The sequence below is a fragment of the Pygocentrus nattereri genome, chromosome 16, assembly GCF_015220715.1.
Source record: "Pygocentrus nattereri isolate fPygNat1 chromosome 16, fPygNat1.pri, whole genome shotgun sequence".
NCBI classification, from domain to species: domain Eukaryota; kingdom Metazoa; phylum Chordata; class Actinopteri; order Characiformes; family Serrasalmidae; genus Pygocentrus; species Pygocentrus nattereri.
In genome coordinates this window covers 36,929,499-36,952,758 of record NC_051226.1, presented here as the reverse complement: position 1 = coordinate 36,952,758, position 23,260 = coordinate 36,929,499, and the positions used below count along the sequence as shown (strand labels likewise).

Below are 23,260 nucleotides of genomic sequence, written 5' to 3'. Positions count from 1 at the left end.
ACTCTTTAGAATGATCCAGTACACTCTTGGCAAAAAGGGTTCTATATACTATCATCTATAACACACTACATCACTCTGAAGATGCTTTTTGCGGTGCGGAGAACCCTTTAATCATGTAAAGGTTTTTTGAGTGTTTATGGTTGTATACAGAACCTGTTTCTTTACCAAAGAACACTTGAAGAACCTTTTTTTTTTTAAATACGTAGAACAGTTGTTACCAGTCCTGCTCCTGGAGATCTGCCTTCCTGGAGAGTTTAGCTCCAAAGCTATTGCTTCAGAAGTTTAGTTGATGGCAGTTTTAGTTTTGGGTTAGAGGGCAAACTTGCAGGAAGGAAGCTATGTAGGAGGAGGGTTGGTGACCACTAGGAGAACCACTTTTGGTTCCCTGAGGAACCTTTGGCCTAATTTTGTGAAGATCAAGAGTGTGAGCATGAAGAACCTTCACTTTGTAAACTTTTCAGAGGTTTATGCTGAAGTTTACCCAGCCAAAATCCATGTAGGAGCCTTTATTTGTTTAAGATGGACCTGATAAAAACTGTGTGACATTCGTAGCAGCACCACACACCTCTACCATGTCAGTGTCACTGCTGAGACTGGACCACCATCCAACTAAAGCTGGTTAGTAGAGGTCCTATGGTGGTCCCTTTCTACTGGTTACTGGAGTAGAGAATGGCTGATTTTGCTTCAGTTAAGTAGATCCAGTAACACACTTCTTGTATGGTAGGTGTTTCTGATAAAATGGCCAATGGATGTCACCCCAAGGTAGGAATAGATAACCAGCTGGCAACTCCATGTATTAAAGATTCCAGAACACCATCCAAGAATCACTGAACATCATTTGGCACAGAAATCTCAAACAGGGGTCCAGAGGTTGGGGTGAAAGAGACTTCATTAATAAAACTGTTCATTAATGGTTTTCTTGGACGGCTGGGCTGCGTTAGTTAGATACTGGAAAGCAGTCTAGTGCCAGGGTGTTGGACTTATCTTTCAGCATCTAAGCATACTTTTTCAGTGGGAATGTTTGGGTTTTTACATATGAGGTTCATGGTAAAGGCTAAACGAACAAACTAGTGGCTAGTGGCCTGTCTCACAAAGCAAGGTTCTGAAGCCTAACTATTACGGCCATGGTTAAACCGTTCTACAACTGTTGCTAACAACTTTCCAGGTTTAGTTAATCAAGCTGTGATTGATCTTCTTGCACAACGTTTATTACAAACAGCTAATCGTCAAACGGCCTGTTTTCCAAAGAAGAATGCTGTAAAGAAAAGCATTTATATATAACAGTAGGACCAGTGCTGCCACTATGTTGGTGCTAAATTGAGTAGTAAATATTGAGATCTGTGCAGTATCAGTTTTTCACATGATTAGAAAAAGAGTGACTCGAAAAGGACCGTAAGTGTCCACCTCCATCAAAAGTGACCCTGATTGGTCAGGAACGCAGCCCTGATTGGTTTAACACAGGGGTCGCAACCCAAATGTTTAAAACGGATATTTTGACCTTTTAGCAAAAATCAAACCACTTTGGAAGCATTTTCTGTCCATTTTACTATCATGGCTGTAAACATGTCTCAGTATGTGCTGAAGTTCTAGTAAAGGCTAACAAATGTAAACGAAAATCCAGACGTACTTTGCTCTGCTTTAAGCTTCAGCTCAGCTATAGCTGCTTTTTTTCACATCTCTGGCAGGAAACTTTTTGAGGCCGAAGTCGCTCCTCATTCGCCAGCATCTTGTTTGAATTATCCCGTTCCGACTTAAATAGTGCAGCGGTTCTTAAACTGGAACGGGAAAATTCAATCGAGAAGCTGGCGAGTGAGAAACTGACTTCAGCCTCGAAATTTAGTGTTCGACAGTTTCATGTTGCAGGAAACCAACTGGAGCGATTGTAAACGCAAATAAGGCCGTTCGTCTTAAATCTCTCTCTCTGCCTTTTCATTAGCTACTAGCTAGGTAGTCTACTTGTCTACGTTGCTATGGTGACCAGCCGTCTGCGCTGCTCTTCAGGGTTAAAGGGTGAATCAGCAGTTCTACATTAACTCCAGCGTTTAAGACCATTTACTGTTAAACTGTGTTGAAGGATCAGCAGAGCTTTATTACCATAAAGGAGGATTATTTTATAATTACCTACTAATCTGACTCATGTTGTTGACGCCTGGACTAACATCTGCTCATCATCTGAAATCCCGTTCTTAACCGGCCCTGGAGCGGGTTAGACATGCAGCCCACAGTTGCCAGGGCAAGAACGATCTGTGAGAGGAGTAGGTTCAAGTTATCTGGCCAAACTAGTCCTGCTTTGTGAGAGAGACCCCAGCTCTAGAACCTAGAGATTCAGTATATTGATCAGTGACCATTCTGAACTTGCTGTCCACAGCTTCCATTACCACATCATTATCTTCACCTCCACTCTGGCTTAGTGGGACAGTCGGGGTGGGCAGCACAAGCCGCAGTTTACAGCTCCTCTACAGGAAACACTGATCATTTGGTCTGTCCAGTTGCTTTCAAGCCTTCAGTGTTTTGTTTTTTGTTTGTTTGTTTGTTTGTTTTTCTTTCTTAAGCAGTCACCGTATATAGTTGTCCATCAACAGCAATAACAATACGGAGCGGACAGCTGAATAGGTGGTCATCGTAGATGATGTAAAGTGGAGGTTAGTGATAGATTTCACCTGCGTTTGAAACACTCTCCCAATAAAGTAATCCTGTTACTCTCTTTTCTTCTTCCTTTATTTTTGTCACTTTTTTTTGGACAGTATTTTAAATTAATTGAAAATAAGTGTTAATACTTCTTTTTGTTGGCTTCTGCAAGTCCTCTACTTCCTTTAAATGATGAGTATGTAGAATAAAAGAACTATTTTAAGATAAATAAATAAACCTATTTAAAGAGTAAACGAGTGTGTCGGCTCGTTTTTCACGTGTCGATTTGTTTTGGGAAGAAAAGCAGGACTCGTTTTTAGGAGACGGCTACATGAGCGTTATTAATATGCGTCTTTTCCAGGAAACTTTTGATCCACAGGGAAGTGGCCAGCGTCAGGACAAGCATTCCACAACACCCCCACACCTTCGTGGGAAAGCGGCCCGCGACCTTTGACCTTCAGGCACTCATGGGTGGGGGTTGAGGGCCAGGCAGCTGCCGCAAAGGGTCTCTTAAGTCCTCAAGACAAAAACTTTACGCCCCCCCATCACAGGCTCACCCGTCAGCTGTATGCTAATGTGTGCTGGTGCTCAGTCTGTTGCACTGATAGTCATTTTTCTTTTTTCTTTCTGGATGAAATTCCAGGAGAAGTTCACGGAGTTCGTGATCCACCACATCTGTGCCGTCTCGCCAGGAAGGTATAGAAATGACGTGAATGCCAGCTTCACTGCTGAAGAAAAATGAAAGTTTAAATAAATTGCAAAGCTTTGGGAAAGATAATATAGAAGTAATATACACAGTGCCGTCCAAAAGTCAGACCAGGGTTCGTTTAATTTCCAGTCAAAACAGCCAAGATAAAAATAAAAACGAGTTCAAAAACTGAATAACAGCTAGAGACAAATTGAGAGTCCTAGCAACCACCTGGAAGACCTGACGGACTGCGTCCAAAGTCAGTGACCGCCATTTGTTTACTTAATTTCAAAACCATTAAGTACCAGAACAAGGGTTTCTAAAACTGGGGTTAAACTATTAAAACCTACAGAGTATATGTGGCTTCTAACAACCACCTGGAAGACCTGGTCGAGCCCAAAACTGCCCCCATCAGATAAACAGCACTTAAAGCTTTCATCTCTGAGAGAGAGGAGAACATCAAGCTGCTTCAGATCTGAAAACATCCACAGGTGTTTCTGTCCATCCTTCCACTGTGAGAAGACCACTCAGCGCTGTGGGTCTGAAAGGACGTGTGGCTGATCAAGAAGAACCTCACTGAGAAAAGGAGACGGACACATCAAACAAAGAGGCTGAACAATCTCACGTGATGCTCAGAGAGATGAAATCAATGGGCCCTACACCACCAGCACCCCCTGCCTGAAGAACAGCTGTCAGGCCAAGAAGTCTCTCTCTCTCTCTCTCTCTCTCTCTCTCTCTCTATCTATCTATCTTTCTCTTTGTGGTAAGGAAGTGGATTACTAGTTAGTGAGGATCAATGAAGTAAGTATGAATATGATGAATAGGAAGACTTTGCACAGGCGATTAATTAATAGGCATTAAGCTGATTTTTCAATATTTCTGCATAATTCGGTGGTTGAGCTGTAAACTGAGTTATTCAGGGAGGTATAAAGTGACTCAGATTTCTTTACAGTGGTGGTGATAGGAACCAGGAGTCACCATGACTACAACACAAATATAGACATTTATTGTCCAAAGCCACCGTCGAACCTGCACGTCTTCTGGATTTATATATGGAATTTATTTAAAACTTGTTTTTAGCTTTTCATTTAGGCTTTTAGAGGTGGATGGTTCCCATCACCCTGGTTCCTATCACCACCACTGTGAACATTTCTGACTCGGTAAGCCTCCCTAGAACGGAGAGTTTCACACGAAACCACTCTGAACAGCTCTGTTTACATCTTAAAGATTTAACTATACTAGGCTTTTTCAAAAATCATTCATCGTCTTCAAATTTCCTAGTATGGCAAACCGGAATTCCCTATTTGTGTCATTGAGCTCAGTGTAGGCCTAATTGAGTTATAGGTTTACTCATTTCAATGTAAATTTCAGGATTTATGTGTGTGTATGTGGTGGTGGTGGTGTTGGTGGTGGGTGGGGGTCTTCACCATGTGTTGTCGATAGCAGACTGAACAGAAGGAGCACAGATAATCAGGGCCCAGACCTCCATGTATGCGAGTGTTGAGCGGGGGATGGGAGTATCCTGACATATGGGGCTTGCTGTGGTCAGTGAAGCCCCTTTCTGTCACATCAGATTAACAGGCCTTACTGTTAAAGCCATATTAAATTTACATTAAGGCCAAAGCGCATTCCAAATGGAAATCAATACAGGTGCCAATACATCCATCCACTTGTGGATGATCTTACCGCCTCATAGTCAAACGTCAGTCATGCATAGGCTTCCTGCCTGCACTGGTTGCTCCTTTAGTAATGCAGACATTGATAAATCATTAAATAACTGGACTTAGAATGGCATAGAGGTTAATTGTCATTTGTGACTAGCGGTCAAAGCATAATATCCATTGGTGTTTTGTACACACACATACATATATATATATCTTCAAAGTCCCTTAAATCCCCTTTCTTCCCCATTCTGATGTGTGTGTGTGTGTGTGTGTGTGTGTGTATATGTATATATATATATATATATATATATATATATATATATATATATATATATGTGTGTGTGTGTGTGTGTGTGTGTGTGTGTGTGTGTATATGTGTATATGCATATATTACACACACACACACACACACACACACACACACACAGATGTATGCATGTTCGCATTGTGTCGCTGACGCCTTCGTGACGTGTACATGTAAATAATGTAAATTCACGTAAATAAGTCATTAAAATGGATCGCTAATTCATGTCCAGTAGTGCTATAATTTTATTTGAGGTTTCTTATTGCCGAGTTCATTCGCACAAATCCACGCTTTGCTTTATATTTTAATGTTTATTTATCTATTGATTCACTCTGTGCGCATGCGCACACTTTCCGGTCGCTCTGACAACAGACCTCCCACTTGCTAATTCACAAAAGACTCCGGCGCGCCGCGATTGGCTGAGGCCGCCGCTGCGGCGAGGGCGGTCCGCGCTGCTGATTGGCTCGCCGCCTGCCTGCGCTCGTCTGATTGGCCGGCTCTCTCTTTGTGTGCGAGGCAGCGGCGTCTCGGCCGCAGCGCTGTAGGTTAACCTAACGGTTCCGCGGAGGCGACGCGTCCATGGGCAGTACCGCCGACAAAGGAGCCAGGATGGTGTTAGTTCATGTCGGATATCTGGTTCTCCCCGTGTTCGGTTCAGTAAGAAGCAGAGGTATCGTTGTTATCTTTCATTTATTCCTCGCACTAACACCCCTAACACGAACGGCGGAGCTGCCGCTCTCGCTGAAAAGACGACGACGCTGCTAGCACGGCGGCTAACGCGTCTTCTTAGCGTTAGTAACGGTCGTTTTGTTTTCGTGAGTTAATTTTTGTGTAAAGTAAATATCAGAAGATAGAAAATATAGATATAATGGTGTATTTAAAGAAGTCAGTGCGAATCATATTGCAGTTCAAATTCGGCCACAATTGACGCCAGCTTCTTGTTCGAATTTTTCCGTTCCACCTTAAATGGTGCGGCAGTTAGTATTAGTTGCGTTCTGGCGCCTGAGATGCCAGAATGGAATTGCTGCACCATTTAAGGTGGAACGGGGAAATCCGAACAAGCAGCTGGCGAATAGGAGGCAAAAACACCAGCATTCGTCTTTGATTCACATCCTTTGTGTCCTAACCGCAATCTGCGGCTTAATTCTCTCTTATTTCGCTTAATATCTCCACTGCCCTCCTCATTTCCCGTGTTAGTCGTACGTTAATAAGGTTTCAATAAGCTGTTAAATTCCCTTACGCCTCTCTGAGCGCTGATATTAATGAATAATTGACCATTTTGATCCTCGCCAGGTGGGTAGCTAGTAGTGGATGCTGGCAAATATCCTCAGATGAACTCGCTTTAAAATGCTCTTGAACCTCATTCATAGCTGTGGCCTCAAAGTGATTAAAAACCGAGACAGAAATAATATAAATAGATAAATAAAATCCAACCTTATGCAGGATCTGTGCTGATTATGTAATAATAATGACGTATTTTATATATATATATATATACACACATACATACATACACACATATACACACACACACACACACACACACACACACACATATATATATATATATATAAAAATAAAAATAAGATCAGTATTTTTTGTTAAGGTCATGCCGTAGCCGGTTGATTTCATTGTGCTTGTCTTTCTGTTTTTCTTCTGTTTTTTCTCCTTGTTCCATAGTCTGGAGGCTGCCTCTACATCCCGCATTTCTCAGACCTCTCTCCCCCCTTCCATTGTGCTAAAGCCTCTCTGCCTGTCCCTCTACCTCATCCCCTCTTTCCATCCGAAGACGACATTGGCATTATTAAAAAAAAAAAAAAAAAAAAACAACCCCCCCCTCTCAGAATAACGTTCCCACTCATCCAGTATCCTTCTGTGTGAGGCTGCAGAATAACACATCTTTATTTTCTCTTCTTTTTGTCGGAGAAGCCTCTGTCTCTGTTTTTAAAACTGTCATCGGTGGTCTCTTTTAACAGCCGACCCATTGTAGCGTTTAGCTATTACAGATGTCATTGTGATTGTCCCATTTCTTTTGTTTTCTTTGTTTTGTTTTGTTTTTTTTTTTCTTTTCCTCAGTGTGATTAGACTGACATCTTTTTTGGCTGTAAATTTCTGTGAAGTGGATGCGTTCGCCTCCTGGCTCGATCACAGCCGGGCTTGATCGAAGCCTGAGCGCTGTATGCCTCCTGCGTTGGGTGCATTGTGCCTGTGTAGACCAGCTTTGTCATTATTATTATTATTATTATTAATAATAATAGTGTTATTATGGAAAGAAGCTGACTCTGCCCTGTATTGTCTTGGTAAATGAGGTGGAGCCAGATCTAATGATAGCAGAACCTTGTGGAACCTGGTTCCAGGTGGAACAGCAACCAGAAAATCCCACACAGACCCTTGTATGTGTGTATGGTTCAGCTCATTCAAACGATCTGTTGGTATTTTTCGCTTCCGAGCTGAACAAAGGTTCCGTCGTCCCGCACTACTTTCTGCGGTTTTTGTACCGTAGTTTGTTTATATGCAAAGTTTTGGTGGTTCACAGTATTTCAGATGAACTTCAGCCTTTTGTACGATTATCTTGGTCGATCAGAGTTGATATTAAAAGCCCATGTCATGAAATAAACACCCCCACTGTTTTGAGATTAACATAGTATGTAAACAAAACATAGCCTTAGCCCCGCCCCCGTCCATATATCGCTACCTCGTTTTTTCAGTTTTGACGTAATTTGAAAGTGCCTGTTTTCCTTTACACTGTGTGTAAAGTTTATAATGATTGAAACGAAAGAAACGGCTTCGAAGGCCTTGGAAAAAACTTCGGTTCCATTGACTTGCATTAAAAGTAAAGCGTGTTTTTTCCCTCTCCTGTAAAGTTACCATTTCGGAGCGATAAGGAAATTTAGCTGCAAAAACAGCCCATTTTGAGTGGTGATGTCACAAAAAAACGACACATTTGCATACATCTACCAACTCGCCCAGCGTTTCAGGCTGCTTTTTTGATTGAGGGCGCAATACAGGGCAGCCAGTCAGAAGAGAGCGCATATATCAGTTAAGAACAAAAAAAATTCAATAACGAAGTCGTGGAAAAAAGAACTATGACAAGTTTTGGTACATAAAACCACACACATGTTCTAAAAAACATAGATTGGATTGGAGGATTCCCGCTTTATTGTCTTCAGAGTGGCACAGTGTACCCAGTCACGCCGATTCCCATTCATTCAGCTTTTCCCTCACGACGACTGCTAAGCGTAAGCCCAGCTCTGCGGGCGCGAGCGGCATCCACGCCACAGGAATCACTAGAACTGCACTGCTGTAGAAATTCCTCCTAGTATTTCAAAATGTCTTTATTTCTTTGGTTGTGGTTCTTTGCCTTCTGTTCTTGTATTAGGTTCTAATGCATGACCATGTTTGTTGATTTGTTGATTTTATTTTCTTAATCTTTTGTGTTTTTGACATTTGGACAGCAAACTCCAATGTATCTTTGTGTAGAGATGTCCTGCTGTACTTACACGTGCTGTAGCATACACATCTACCCATTGGATGCTGCTTCTGTTGTGTTAACCTTACGGAGCATGGTCAGGCCTTGCCTCTGCTCTTTATTTGCATGGTATTATTATTATTATTATTATTATTATTATCACACAGTTCCACTCATACTAATATTTTCCAATAAAGACTGTAGTTTTTCCCTTAACCTTCAGTGTGTTCTCTGCTGATTTCCATGTGTCCTCCCTTCAAGCCCCACCCCTTTCCACCGTTTGGCCTCTTTGGCCCCTCCCCTCAGGCTCATTTCTCAGCTCCTCCCACTTGCCAAGCTGAATCATGGGAACTTTCACCCTCGTGCCTCTCGGACACATAGCTGCTAGAACGCAGAGGCGAGCTGTCACTTCCGCTCAGTCCAAGCACATCTCCATCTGCACCTGTCTCTTTCTTTCCTTTCCTTTCTTCCTTCCTTTCTTTCTTCTTCTATCTACAAGCACATGGTTCTTCGTTTCCTTAAACTGACCCAAAGCTTAAACCTGGCGGATGCTGTATTTACAGCTTTGGGATGGTGTTTACCATGGGGTCAGGTGTGGTGTGGGACCTGATCTAAATGTTCGTTCTCATTGTTAAGTAAGAAAATGTTCACCTGGCCACGTTCAGAAAGGAAACACTGCACCTAAACATGCACCACTGACCGAACGGGCTCCGCTGTGGATGCCCTGGAGTAGAGCTTTAGTCCGGCTGTTCCTGAATACGAAAGAAAAGAGTTTTGTGTTCCGGGACCGACCTGGCCCGAAACACAACCCAAAATTTTGCTAGAAAAACATCGGGTTTTGAGTCGATCCTGTCAGAACCTGACCCTACTGGAGTTTTGAGTCCCAAACTGGCACAAGTGCCTGGCTGGACAGCGCCGGTTACCATGCAGTGATGATATTAGCGACTGGATCACAGATAAATATAAAGGTTTTAAAATAACTTGCTATAATAATATTTTAATAAGGTCAGTGCTTTTGAGCAACATCCCAAATGTGTCTTCCGTCTAGACTCTTCTTGAGGGATTATTTCGTGAAGGCAATGGTTCTGTACAGAACCATGAACTCTCAGAGAACAGACTGCGTGGTGAACTCGGTCTGCAGATTAATGGAGAATGTGTTTTATGTGGTTCTGTGGAGAACCATATGTACCTAACAGCGTAACAACAGTAGACCCCTTTTTTGTGCTGTGTACATACATTGTCCATCAATCTGAAGAACCATTCCACCATGCAAACAACAGCTTAACCATGCACGTGATTCTCTGATTGTTCATGGTTTTCAGTAAGGAACCCCTGAGGAACCGTCTTTTTTAAGAGCGTAGATAAACTTCCTATACTGCGCTGTTCTCATGCTGCGTGGCGCTGACGTATCCAGATGTTGACATCACCTAAATTTTTGAAACCTACATTTTAAAAAATACTTTGGCTGCACTGATCTGTACTTCCCCGAATGCTTTGTTTCCCGTGCGTCCGATTCTTGGTTGAGCACTCGGGTGAGTGGCTCCAGCACACCAGATTAAAAACTTATTCCTGGTAGTTAAAATGAAGGAGAAGAATAAACTAAGGAGAACACCTAAACAGGTGCAGGGGCAGTCGTGGGCTGGAGGTTAGGGAACTGGCCCTGTAACCGGAAGGTTGCTGGTTCGATCCCCAGAGCCGACAGTCCATTTACTGAAGTGCCCTTGAGCAAGACACCTAACTCCCAACTGCTCCCCTTCACCGTGGATAGAGCTGCCCACCGCTCCAGGCAAGTGTGCTCACTGCCCCCTAGTGTGTGTGTGTGGTGTTTCACTTCACGGATGGGTTAAATGCGGAGGTGGAATTTCCCCGTTTGTGGGATTAAAAAAGTATCACTTATCACTGGGAGAAACGGACGTAGGAGTTGGACCGGGAAAACCCCAGATTGTTTGGAAAATGATGGCCGATGTGAGCAGCCAGGTCCTGTCAGGTTCGGACAGAGGGTTCAGTCTCTGCTACAGAGTGTTTCTGTGCCTGAAGTCTGGACATGGCCTAGTGTGCTCAGGTGGTAACAAACAACTTCCCCAAGCCTTGTAACAGGTGTAAAAACCAGCTGCCCTCGATGGTCATGACACTGCATCAGTGTTCTAATACGTTTATAATACATTTGGGTCAATAAACATGCCGGACTCGTTGCTTTATAACAGTCTGGCCACTTCTTTCCTGCTCCTTTTTGACCCTAATTTGACTCATCATTAACTATAATGCCAACTATAAATAACACATCTGGAAAACTGGAAAGCCATAGGCGAAAAACCACAAAACGGGGTTTTCTGAATGGAGCAGTATTGGTAGTTAATTGTAGGTGATGTCTGTGTTTGGGTTTTCAGTGACCTAATCATTCATGTTCATTTTGAGCCTCTGCTGTACAAGAAGTATAATTAATCCTGGTTAATATTAAAGGTGGCGATATATTTGAAACAAAAATGAGGTTTCAAAGCAAAACTGCTAAAACGAACTGAGTTGCTTGTTCTGAAACTGATATACGCACGTCATAAACTGCCATGCTACCGACACTAAATAGTGCGGGAATTGACAACATGCGGCCCTTTTCCTGCCCTGTTGTGGCTCCACAGCTGAGTTAGGTTTGTAGGTTATTAATAAAATAATCCTCCTTTAGTAAAGTAAACTAACTAACTAACTAAACTAAAATAAAGCTCTGCTGATCCTTCAACACAGTTTAACAGTAAATGCTCATAAACGCTGGAGTTAATGTAGAACTGCTGATTCACCCGTTAACCCTGAAGATCAGCGCAGACGGCTGGTCACCATAGCAATGCAGACAACAGTCTCGCCCAGCTAGTAGCTACGAAATGGCAAAGAGAGAGATTTAAGACGAACATTGATCATTTGGAGACGAATGGACTGATTCGCGTTCATAATCACTCCAGCTGGTTTCCTGATACATTTAATCTGCAGCGAGAAACCGAAAGACTAAAAAGTCGCAAAGCTGAAGTCGCCTTAAATGGTGCAGCAGTTGCATTCTGGCGCCTCAGGCACTATTTAAGGTGGAAGGGGGAAATTCAAACAAGAAGCTGGTGAATGAGAAGCGACTTCAGCCTCGTAAAAAGTCTGACATTGAGAGACATTTTACAAGAAGCTGTTCCACTTTTGCGGAAAAGTTTCCTGCTGGAGATGCGAGAAAAGCGGCAATAGCTGAGCTGAAGCTTAAAGCAGAGCAAAGTGAGTCGATGTTTTCATTGTTATTTGTTAGCCTATATTAATTAATATACATTACTTTATACATGAAATTATTAATGCATAAACACTAACACATACTGCGACGTATACACAGCCAAGATGGCTAAATGGACATAAAATGTTGTGGCTCCCAAGGACGCTTGAAATGGCTCTTCTTAACATCAGGGTTGCCCACCCCTGAAATACTGTGTCAAAAATAGTACAAAACCTTGCATGTTGGCAGTAGACAGTTGATGCGCAATTCCGCCAGCGGCACTAGTAACGATCTGTCAAAAGAGTTCAGTTTTCCCAACTTTTGGCATCGTCCGCAGCGGAGGAATAAACTGAGTGTTGGTCTTTTGGGACCCATGAATGCCAAATGCTCCACTGCTCCAGACAAGACCAGATATACCTGCTATTATACAACAAAAAAAGTAAGTGTCCAGAGCAGCCTCCGTCCTTTCTAAACCTTAAACCAACAATATGTTTATTAAACCTTGCTTTGATGGTCATGCATTTCCGCCCCAACACGGTCACCCAATCCAACGTTTAGGTGGCTTAATGCCGCCGTCAGTCTAGTACCCCTGCGCTGTAGCCCCTGGTGTAATAGGATGCGACTTTGGGCACAGTAAACGCTGAGTGTTCTTACGTGTACTTACAGCTTGTTCAGCTATGCTTTGATTTTGTTTAGTTCTGCCAGATTAAGACTTTCACACAACTGTAGAAAACACAGGCCAACTAATTTATTCTAGAAAAGTAATTCATTATTAATCGTTATCGCCGCACCGGCCCTCAACACCAATATTTCATAAATGTGCAATATGCAAACGAGCCTTTAATCAATAACCTAATATTTCATTGTGTGCTGTGAACATCCTGACCAGTCGCAGGTCGTCTTTGGCTGTTTGGATGAATCAAGGCATTGATACGGTCTCAGCATGAACACTTTTGGTCAGAATCGATGCGGGCCAACTCCTAAAGGCCCAGGGAACTGAATCCGTGATTTCGGTTCATTCTGTCAGTCTTGCTCGAAATGACCAATGACCAATAGAGAATTTCTCCCTTTAGGTGGTTCTAATTCTGGGCTAAGCTTGAGGAAGCTTTACCTTAACACAGGACTCAGGCTTTACCAAGCCTGCAAGCTGGTTCGTCCGTCTGTCTGTCATTCGTCCTCTAGTCCTGCCGGCCTTTCCAGCATTCCGTGAGTGTGCATTCCTCGGATGCACATGCAACGGCAACCTTCTTTAAGGCATTGTCTCATATAAGCTAGGTGATGTTTTACTGAGACCTGGACAGCAGACCAGCAAACCACCAGCACATGCAGGGCCCGTTTCACTCTGTCCTCCCATATGTTATCATATAGTATGGTACAGTCGTGGCCAGTGGCCTAGAGGTATGAGAGGTGAGCCAGCCAGGTTTTGGGTTTGACTGGATGTTCCTGGTGGTGCCCTTGGGAAAGGCACTTAACCCTGCCCTGCCCCATGCCCTGTCCTGCCCTGCCCCATGCCATGCTGGGGCCAGACTGGGCATAGTTAGGCAGCAAAATACAAATTTCCATTGTGGGATCAATAAAATACATAACATGTAACATAATACAAATAATACCTTCAAATACACGAGAACTCTGTCAGAAAAAGAGAAAAAACATCAGGTGAGATTTGCTAAACGAAAACGTAAGCTGTGAAAAGCGTCTTTTTCTCCTTGGAATATCAGACATATAGACAACGTCCAGTTCCGATAATACTTGTTTCAAAATAATACGTAAGTGTTATTAAGTATAACACACAGCACAGCTACTGAAGTATTTTCCTCCCCTTACTTGTTAGACCACAGTACTGCATAGTTTAGAGTTCCGTTCTCCTGATTCAAGGCTTCAGCCGATTAGCACGGACTTCATGAGATGAATCCGGAGTATGTTTCAGCCGCTGATCTGTTTCCAATAGCAAATCTAAGCATGTAAACCCAGACAGGTAAGGTGGAAAACTAACATGCTTGTCGCTAGTGGTGGACAGTAACTGAGTAACTGAGTAAATGTAATGAGTTTCTGTACTTTAGTATTTTTTGGTGTATCTGTACTGAAGTTTCTCCGTTCTGGGCGACTTTTTCCTTTCACTCCACTACATTTCAGAGTCTAATATCCGACTTTTTCCTCCTACATTTTGAGAAATCTGTCTTTCCTTTTGGTTTCTGTGTGTATAAAAACGTAACATGTCAAAACGAAAGAAGCGCAAAGCCAGAGCACCAATCAGGGCCCAGCGGTCACTTTGTTTAGAGCTGGTTTTGACCTGTTGGTCATACCGACCCAGTGCAGCACGCGGTTCAACGTCAGCGCAGCAGCGTAAAACTTTGGGAGAGTCTGTTCAACATAAATGTAATATATACATTATATATATAATATATACATTATATATGCATTATACACGTTTATAATCATCACATTTATACTTTTTGACTTTTGTGTCGCTGCTGGGGCTTTTTGAAGCTGTTCTGTCTCATCAAACTTACCCACTTATCAAAAATCCAGTATCGTGATATGTGCTGGACGTAGTGAAAACATTTTCAAGTATCATGATGTTGCATTTTTACCCCTAGCTGTCCGGAATGTGCGTATAAATCTAATGCTGTCCAATTAGCTATGCACCAGCATGTGGAAAACTAATATGCTGATTACTTATTGCTGTCAAGAATGAACATATAGGGCTACAGTTGGTATCAGCATTAGCATTTAGAGCTAAATATATTCATCTGAAGACGTCCAAACAGACAAGGAGGAAAAAAACTAAGACAAAGACATTTATGGGCCGATTCGGACTTTTTATGCACTTCTACATGGCAGGTGTTAGACACGCGGGCCAGAATAGCCTCTGTATCGGTGGGCAAATTTGGGTGGATCTTGTGGACCAACAATGTAGTTGGGCCAGATCTGGGCCAAGGACTAAGCTGTAAACTGGGCGAGAACAGACCCAAGGACATGGCCCTCAGATGGGCCCGACTAACCTTGCTTTCTGGGAACGCTTTTAGCAAATATATGTGCTGTTGGGAATGCGTACCGCATGCACCTTGCATGTCCAAAACGGTGACTTTACAGGAGAAGGAAAAAACCGACTTTATTTTTAATGTAAGTCAATGGAACCAGACGTCTTCATGAGTAATTTTGGGCCGTTTATTTTGGTCTGATCATCATGAAATTTATAGACACTGTAAAGGGCACCAGGTTTCTTCAAATTGTGCCAAAAACTGAAAAAAAAAAAAAACGGAGATAGGAGGTTTTCTTCTGACAGCAGTGAAATGCAGGCCTATAGTAAGACAGTAGCCATTAGCATTCAGCGTGTACTCTGTCCTGGTTCCTGTAGCAGTGCTGAGGTAAATGTTTTAGTGGCTGGGTGGACCAACCTCTGGGGAATCTCCCTCACGGGAAGAGACGGGGTAGTGGGGGATGTCTCTGGCCTTCTCGGCAGGGGAGAATGTCTTTGACTAGCCTGAGACGGTATCAGTCGTGTGGAGGCAGGTGTTCTGCACGCAGATTAAAATAGAGCAGCGCAGTATATAACCCACATTCCATTCCTCTGACACGCAATTCATACCTTCAAGGACTTTGAATATATTAAGCCAGGGTGAGAAATAGCTCAGCGTGGTCTATGAAATTCAAGATAATCACATTTTGACTTGAACTTTTTGATGTAAAACTTTTAAACGGGTCTTTCATTTTAAAATAAGCGCTGCCAGTTTCTTGGTAACGTCAGTCAAGTCCTGGGATGAAGAAACGTTGTTATTGTTAATATGAACTGAAAGCCGTTGTGATACACCGTGCTGTTTTTAATATTTGTGTAGTAATTTGTCGCCCAGTCCTTTTTAAATGTAGTCAGTATTTTTCTGAAAACGCTCGTGACCTGTTTTACCTTCTTAGTTCATATTCCTGGTCATATCGAGTGCTGGGCCGTTCCATGTCATTTAAAAGCAGCTCATCATGTTCTATGTGAACGTGTTGGCGTCTGCATGAACCAGTGGGTGGGGGATAATAACATTAACCAATGTAATTAACCAATAGAGTTAACCATGTTTACCCCCCCACCAGCCCACACACACCTGTCACGCTCAGCTAGATCAGAGACCCTCCCCTCAGACGTGTCACCGTACACTGTAGAAAATGAGAGGTCAGCTCAACTCAAAATGATATAGTAACTGATTACATGGCTTTTCTTGAGTTCACTCAACTTGAGGACACACAACTCAGATTTCTTAGTTGAGTCAAAAGTTCTCTTAATGCCTTTAGATCGGCCTCTCAGTGATGTGAATACAATGAACTTGTTTCTTTATACTCAACTTCCTCACCAGCCAAGACTCCCTCCATCACACCATCCCGCAAGACGTTGAGTACACACTCGTGGATGGCTGTGGCATCGCTGGGGCTCAGCGATGCCTCATGAGTTTGAATCCCAGCAATACCACAGTGAGTTTGAATCCCAGCAATACCACAGCGGTCCATTATCCGGAAACCCAAGAGGAGAATATGCCAGATGGGACTGTGTGATAGAAGGAGCGCCAGCTAGTGGGGAAACTCTATCTAACTGAGATGCAGATCTAGAAACAGCAGCTTGGAGAATATTTGACTCAACTAAGACCTTTGAGTTGTGTGAACACAAGTTGACTCAAGAAAAGCCCTGAAAACAGTTACTAGATCATTTTAAGCTGAACTGACCTCTCATTTTTTAAAGAAGGAGAATGTGTTACTTTTTTGGACTTCACTGTTTTAGTTTAGCTCAAAAACATCTTACCTGTTAGCTTAATAACTAGTTTACTAACCAAATGAGCCTCAGTTCTCAGTGTTCCTCCACCTGAGAGGGAGGAAAGAAGGGACGTGGGAAGTGATGACATACAGATACTCATCACTACTGACAGCGTTGTGGAGCAGTGGAAGAGTCTCAGACCAAATCTGCTCAAATCAGATGCTTCACCTGATTCGGTCTGTGGATTTAGCTCTTTATCTCCGAGGGTCAGTATGAGGCCACACCTCCTTACAACTTTACAATGTTAGCTTCCTAATGTATAGTACTGTACAGTACAGTACGTACAGTAGCTACTGAATAATGCATAATAGTTTCAGAATAATTTATAGCACATTCTCAACAATTTATAGTAGATACTGAGTAATTTATAGTGCATACTGAGTAATTTATAGTACATATTAAATACTTTATAGTACGTACTAAATAATTTCTAGCACATTCTCAACAATTTATAGTAGATACTGAGTAATTTATAGTGCATACTGAGTAATTTATAGCACATATTAAATACTTTATAGTCCATACTAAATAATTTCTAGCACATTCTCAACAATTTATAGTAGATACTGAGTAATTTATAGTGCATACTGAGTAATTTATAGCACATATTAAATACTTTATAGTACGTACTAAATAATTTATAGCACATTCTCAACAATTTATAGTAGATACTGAGTAATTTATAGTGCATACTGAGTAATTTATAGTACATATTAAATACTTTATAGTACGTACTAAATAATTTCTAGCACATTCTCAACAATTTATAGTAGATACTGAGTAATTTATAGTGCATACTGAGTAATTTATAGCATATATTAAATACTTTATAGTCCATACTAAATAATTTATAGCACATTCTCAACAATTTATAGTAGATACTGAGTAATTTATAGTGCATACTGAGTAATTTATAGCGCATATTAAATACTTTATAGTACGTACTAAATAATTTATAGCACATTCTCAACAATTTATAGTAGATACTGAGTAATTTATAGAACATATTAAATACTGTATAGTATATACTAAATAATTTGTAGTACATTTGCAACAATTTATAGTAGATACTGAGTAATTTATAGTGCATACTAAATATTTTATAGTACATATAAAATAATTTAAAGTACATACAGGACATGCTAAGTACTTTATAGTACATACTGAATAATTCATAGTGTGTACTAAATAATTTAAAGTACATTTAGGACATTCTAAGTACTTTATAGTATATACTGAATAATCCATAGTGCATACTAAATACTTTATAGTACATACTAAATTATTTATAATAGATACTGAATAATGTATAACATCAACTGAGTAATTTATAGTAGTTACTGAATAATTCATAGTAGTTAATGAATAATCAATTGTATTTAATGAATAATTAATAGTAGTTATTGAACAATTCATAATATTTACTGAATAATTCATAATAGTTACTGAATAATAAGCCTTTAGATTAAAAACTCAGTATTAGTAGTAGAGCTTTAAGATCCTGACCTGACGTTCTAGAACATCTAGAACAGTTTGTGGTAAACTGTTGTTTGTGTAGAGCAGTCCTGGTCAGGAGTGACTGCTGCTTAGACCTAAAGGAAAAGTTGAGGTTTATACGAACATTGAATCGAAGAATTATGGCTCACACTCCACTGAAGGTCAGCTTAGTTATCGGTTAGAAAAGATTCAGTAGCTACTATGAATTTTCCAGTATCCACAATAAATGATTCAGCACTGAGTTGGTTTCGGAACCGCAGTGCAGTCGTACAGACGCTGTTGCCGTGGAGACGTAATGAAATAGTGACTAAATGCTAATGATTCAAATGTAACTGAGGGAAAAGTAGATTACGTTCCTCAAAGGATTCTTCAGTGCACTCTTAAAAGGGGGTTCTACATGGGTTCTTCAGTAAAGGGAATGGTTCTGTATAGAACCATGAACACTCGAAGAAATGTTTCATGCTTAAATGGTTCTTCAGCTTGGTGGAAAATGTGCTGTGTATGGTTCTTTATAGAACCTTTTTGAAAACTGCACCAAAAATGGTTCTTCTATTGTTACAAGCTTGACAACATAACGACAGCAAGAACATTGGTTCTTTGAGATACTGTTTTCTTGTGTGTGTGTGTGTGTGTGTGTGTGTGTGTGTGTGTGTGTGTGTGTGTGTGTGTGTGTGTGTATATATATACATGCATATGCTATTTGGATAAACATAAAATTTATTTCGATATACTGCCACATGCATTCATTGTATAGCTGTAAAGCTTTGGACCATTCCTCCACAGCTGGAGTGTACGTAAGTAAGTAAGTAAGTAAGTAAATCATTTTAAAGTGCTTTGCACCAAAGAAAATATAGAAACAGAAAATTCACACCAAAGACAAACATGGAATAAAAGACATAGTCGACTGAAGTGGAAGGCCAGTGATTCTGTCTAAATCTAGTAAATTAGCTGTGATTATTTAAACAGACCTGTGGACAGTTTCCAGTATATGTCAGGTAGATGATCCCCGATTTGGTTGGTGTAGTTTCTAAAAGTCACAGTGCAGAACTTTAAGGAACTGAGCAGCTGAAGTTTGGATACAGAAGGAACAGCTGACCCTCCTCCCTCTGTCTGTCTTCTCTCTCTGTCACCTGCTGCACCCCCCCCCATCTCTCTTTCAACAGCCCCCTCTCTTACTCTGCCTGCCTGACCACCCCCACCCTCACCCTCACCCCGTCCCACCATCTGTCTGTGTTGTGTCCTGCCATGGATCCCCTGCGTTACGCTTTCCGGTTGAATCAGCACTCTGGCTAATCTCATTCACACTAATAGAGACCTACTGTTAGGTCCAACTCATTCACCATCACACAGATGGAGGTCACATAGGCCCAATACAGGTCCAGTAAGCTGATGAACCCAGAGCATTTAAGTTCAATAAATTTGCCAATAATGGGAACACAACTAAGAAATATAATCTTACACATTTATTCTGCTTTTAGACAGAGCCTTTAGGTCCAACACATTAGCACTTAATAGAGAACACCTTCAAGCGTCATCTGCTGACACTTTCCTGTCATTTTGCAATGGAGTGTTTAGGTCCAATACATTTGCCCTTAAGGTGAATTTAGCTGGACATAATCTCTTTATATTTTGACTCAAGATAGAGTATTTAGGTCCAATATATGATCCCTTAAAGAGAACACAGCTGAGCATTGTCACCTCATACGTTCTGGTTTTTTTCACAGAGCATTTAGGTCCAATACATTTTCCCTTATAGAGGATGCTAACCTAATGGCACTGGCATTGCTTTGGACAGAGCATTAGGTTCAATACAATGATACTTTTGCCCTTTAAGGGAACACAGCCGAGCTTTTACACCTTTATTCTGTGTATGGAAAGAGCATTTAGGTCCAATACATTCTCCCTTATGGAGAACGCAGTTTAGGATTGTCACCTTACACTTTTATTCTGGTTTTCAACTGAGCTTTTAGGAGCTTAAAGGGAACACGAAGGATCTGATCCGTGAAATTATTTGCTATTATTCTGACTTTTTTAAACCTTCACCATTTGGGATGTTTGTGGTTATGAAACTGCCAGTATACACTGATGTTGACCAGTGGTAAGTCCACATGCATTTATTCGCAGTGAGTATATGGAAGCTTGTACTGCATATGGGTGCTTTTATAAGGATTATGTCATGATCTGTTTAAACCTAATGACATTATCAGAGACAGTAATAAGCTAAATACATACGAAATCATCATTTGTAGGCTACCTACTCTTAGGTGGTGTCTGTCCCAAACCCCAACCCCTAAACTTACACCTGTGAAAATAATACTCACTCTATTTCAGTGTTGTTTTCAAAAAGATCTTGAAAGTGAAGATAAAAGATTTGTATTTATCATTAGTTTCATTTTTAAATTTTTTTCAAAAAATGCTATTCGCATTTTCATGCCACTACTGAAACAGTTTTGGTCTGTAGGCGGGGCCTTATATTAGCCACGCCCCTGCATTTTAGAGCGGGAAGTGAGGCTGCATCCCTGTATTGAAGTAAATGTATCCCAAAGTCTGAAAATCAGCGTGAAACATTAAGAACTATGACGACCGAAACCGCAACCTCTGCCCAAAGTTGTGCTTGTTGGTCATGAACTGGCTGAGTTCTGCTCAAAATGAGCTAAAATTTCACCTCCAAAACAGTCACTACTGAAACATCTGGTAAAGTTTGGGTGGTGTCATGATTGTTTTGATAGTGAGAAAAAACGAAAGTTTCAGTCATTTATTTTAATAAAATAAACATAATTAGGGTACAGAGTCACTCAAAGCAAAAGGACTTCACTCTGAAGTCCAAGATCAGTTAAAAGTCCCAAATGTGTTTCGGCTCTGATTTTGAACCAGTTCAGGAGAGTCATCCACGTCTAAGTCTCAGTGTAGAAGCACACGGTGTATAGATACTACAAACTGGACCCAGTCACCCGCATGCCATGTTATTTCTATTAGCTGCTAGTGCTTTTATTATGAAATATGCTGCATATAATTACATAGCAGGTTTAGAAACATCAAAACAAGGGTTGCTGATCCAATGCCATGCAAACAAAAAATAAATTGAAAGTCTAGTCTTGAACCAAATTAATAAATAATTAATCCTCATTCAATAGTGAGGAAAAAGTCGGAGATCCTTCATTTATTTACTTTCCAGTCAAAACAGCCATTAAGTACAGCGTCAGCGTACTTAGACAGCATTTCAGCGTCAAGAATACATATAATAAAAAATGACAATTTACACAAACTAAATATATTATTGTTTCAGTGGTCAGTGAGTCACTCTGTGCCTTCCAGCTTCTATTCTTCTCAGGAGACTCACTTTCAGCTCCTCACAGAATCTGCAGACACACCTCCAAAGTTCAGTCTGAGAAGCTGGTTGGATTTTCTGAAGTAATCAAACCCATTCAGTGGTGCTGAGGTCTGGACTCTGGGGTGGTCAGTCCATCGTCCAGCTTCTTTGTTTGATGTGTCCGTCTCCTTTTCTCAGTGAGGTTCTTCTTGATCAGCTACACGTCCTTTCAGACCCACAGCACTGAGAGGTCTTCTCACAGTGGAAGGATGGACAGAAACACCTGTGGATGTTTTCAGATCTGAAGCAGCTTGATGTTCTCCTCTCTCTCAGAGACGAAAGCTTTGAGTGCTGTTTATCTGATGGGGGGCAGTTTTGGGATCCACCAGGTCTCCCAGGTGGTTGTTAGGAGACACATTTTTGTCTGTAGCTGAGTTTTAGAAACTCTAGTTGTGGTACTTAATGGCTGTTTTGAAATGAAATAGACGAATGGTGGTCACTGACGTTTGGACAGTCCTGTAAACAGTGTGCTCTGACTCTCTGTGATTGGTTGTTTTGTGCAGGAGCACATTTCAGCCGGCACCAGCATAGCCATGCTACCTCCTGCCGCCATTTCCACTTGGCTGCTACGGCAACGCCCCTGCCTGCAGAGTTCCCGCCCACTCCACTGGCTCCGCCACAGTATCAGGAGGTTCCGCCCACTTTCCTACCTCAGGCCTTACAGCAGCAATACCTCATACAGCAGCAGCTACTGCAGCGCAGGTACACACACACACACACACACACACACACACACACACACTGTCTTACATACCTAGTGAGGACTTCCATAGATTTCTATTGGTCTTTGTGTTACTGTAGCCAAATAAAACTACAAGGAACCCTAACCCTAACCCAACTTCACCTAACGTATCCAAAAGGCTATTACTCTGCTCTTTTGATGTAGTCATGCATCCCAGACACCAAGTGATGTTGGTGTCATTTAAAAATGTTTTTTTTTGTTTTTTTTTAGACGCACGCAGGAACGTGTTCCACTGAACGCGCACCGGATACGCCCCGGATACGATTACTCTCCGCCCCTCCACATCCCACAGCCAATCACACAGCAGCCCAGATACCTGGCAGAGGGCACGGACTGGTGAGTTACACTCAGTGTAGCCAGATTGGCCAGTTTCCCGCTAAATTGGGCGGATGTTTGTTGGATTTGGTGGGTGAATAAAATTTGGGCCGGTTTGTCAAGATTTTGGGTGTTTTTACTTAATACTTAATTACTTAACAATGTAGCTGAAATCTCAATAGGCCCAATGCCATTTCACCCCTCGCCCCTACCACTTAGCCCTTAGCTCTCTGTTTTGTGTGTTCTCGTCTAGGGGGTGGGGTGTCCCGATTCTTGTTGAGATAGAGAGTGAGGGTGAAATGTTGGGGCTACATGCCCCTCCAAACAGAGATTTTTCAGACACTCCAAACAGAGAGATATGACAAAAACCGAAATACCAGCAAGACGGAGCACAAGAGACCAAAGAATCCCACAAATGTGAGAATTTTCTCGGTTAAAAAATTCTGAGAAACATTGTATTCACTTAGTTTAATGTGGTTTCAGTGTATTATGGTGATTTTCTTCAAAGCAAGTGTAAAATATTGCTATAGTACGCTAATGTCTCGGTAGCTCGCTAAAT

At 41.5% G+C, this 23,260-nt stretch overlaps 1 protein-coding gene across 1 annotated transcript in view; it reads left to right on the top strand.

Moving 5' to 3' along the window:
* Nucleotides 1-5,786: 5,786 nt before the first annotated feature.
* Nucleotides 5,787-23,260, top strand: part of rnf165a (ring finger protein 165a) — a 21,403-nt gene continuing 3,929 nt past the window's right edge. The window contains exons 1-3 of the mRNA XM_017718017.2: nucleotides 5,787-5,954; nucleotides 22,148-22,346; nucleotides 22,597-22,722. Of these exons, the coding sequence (XP_017573506.1) occupies nucleotides 5,864-5,954; nucleotides 22,148-22,346; nucleotides 22,597-22,722 (416 nt within the window). The 5' untranslated portion in view covers nucleotides 5,787-5,863. The remainder of the gene's footprint in view (nucleotides 5,955-22,147; nucleotides 22,347-22,596; nucleotides 22,723-23,260) is intronic.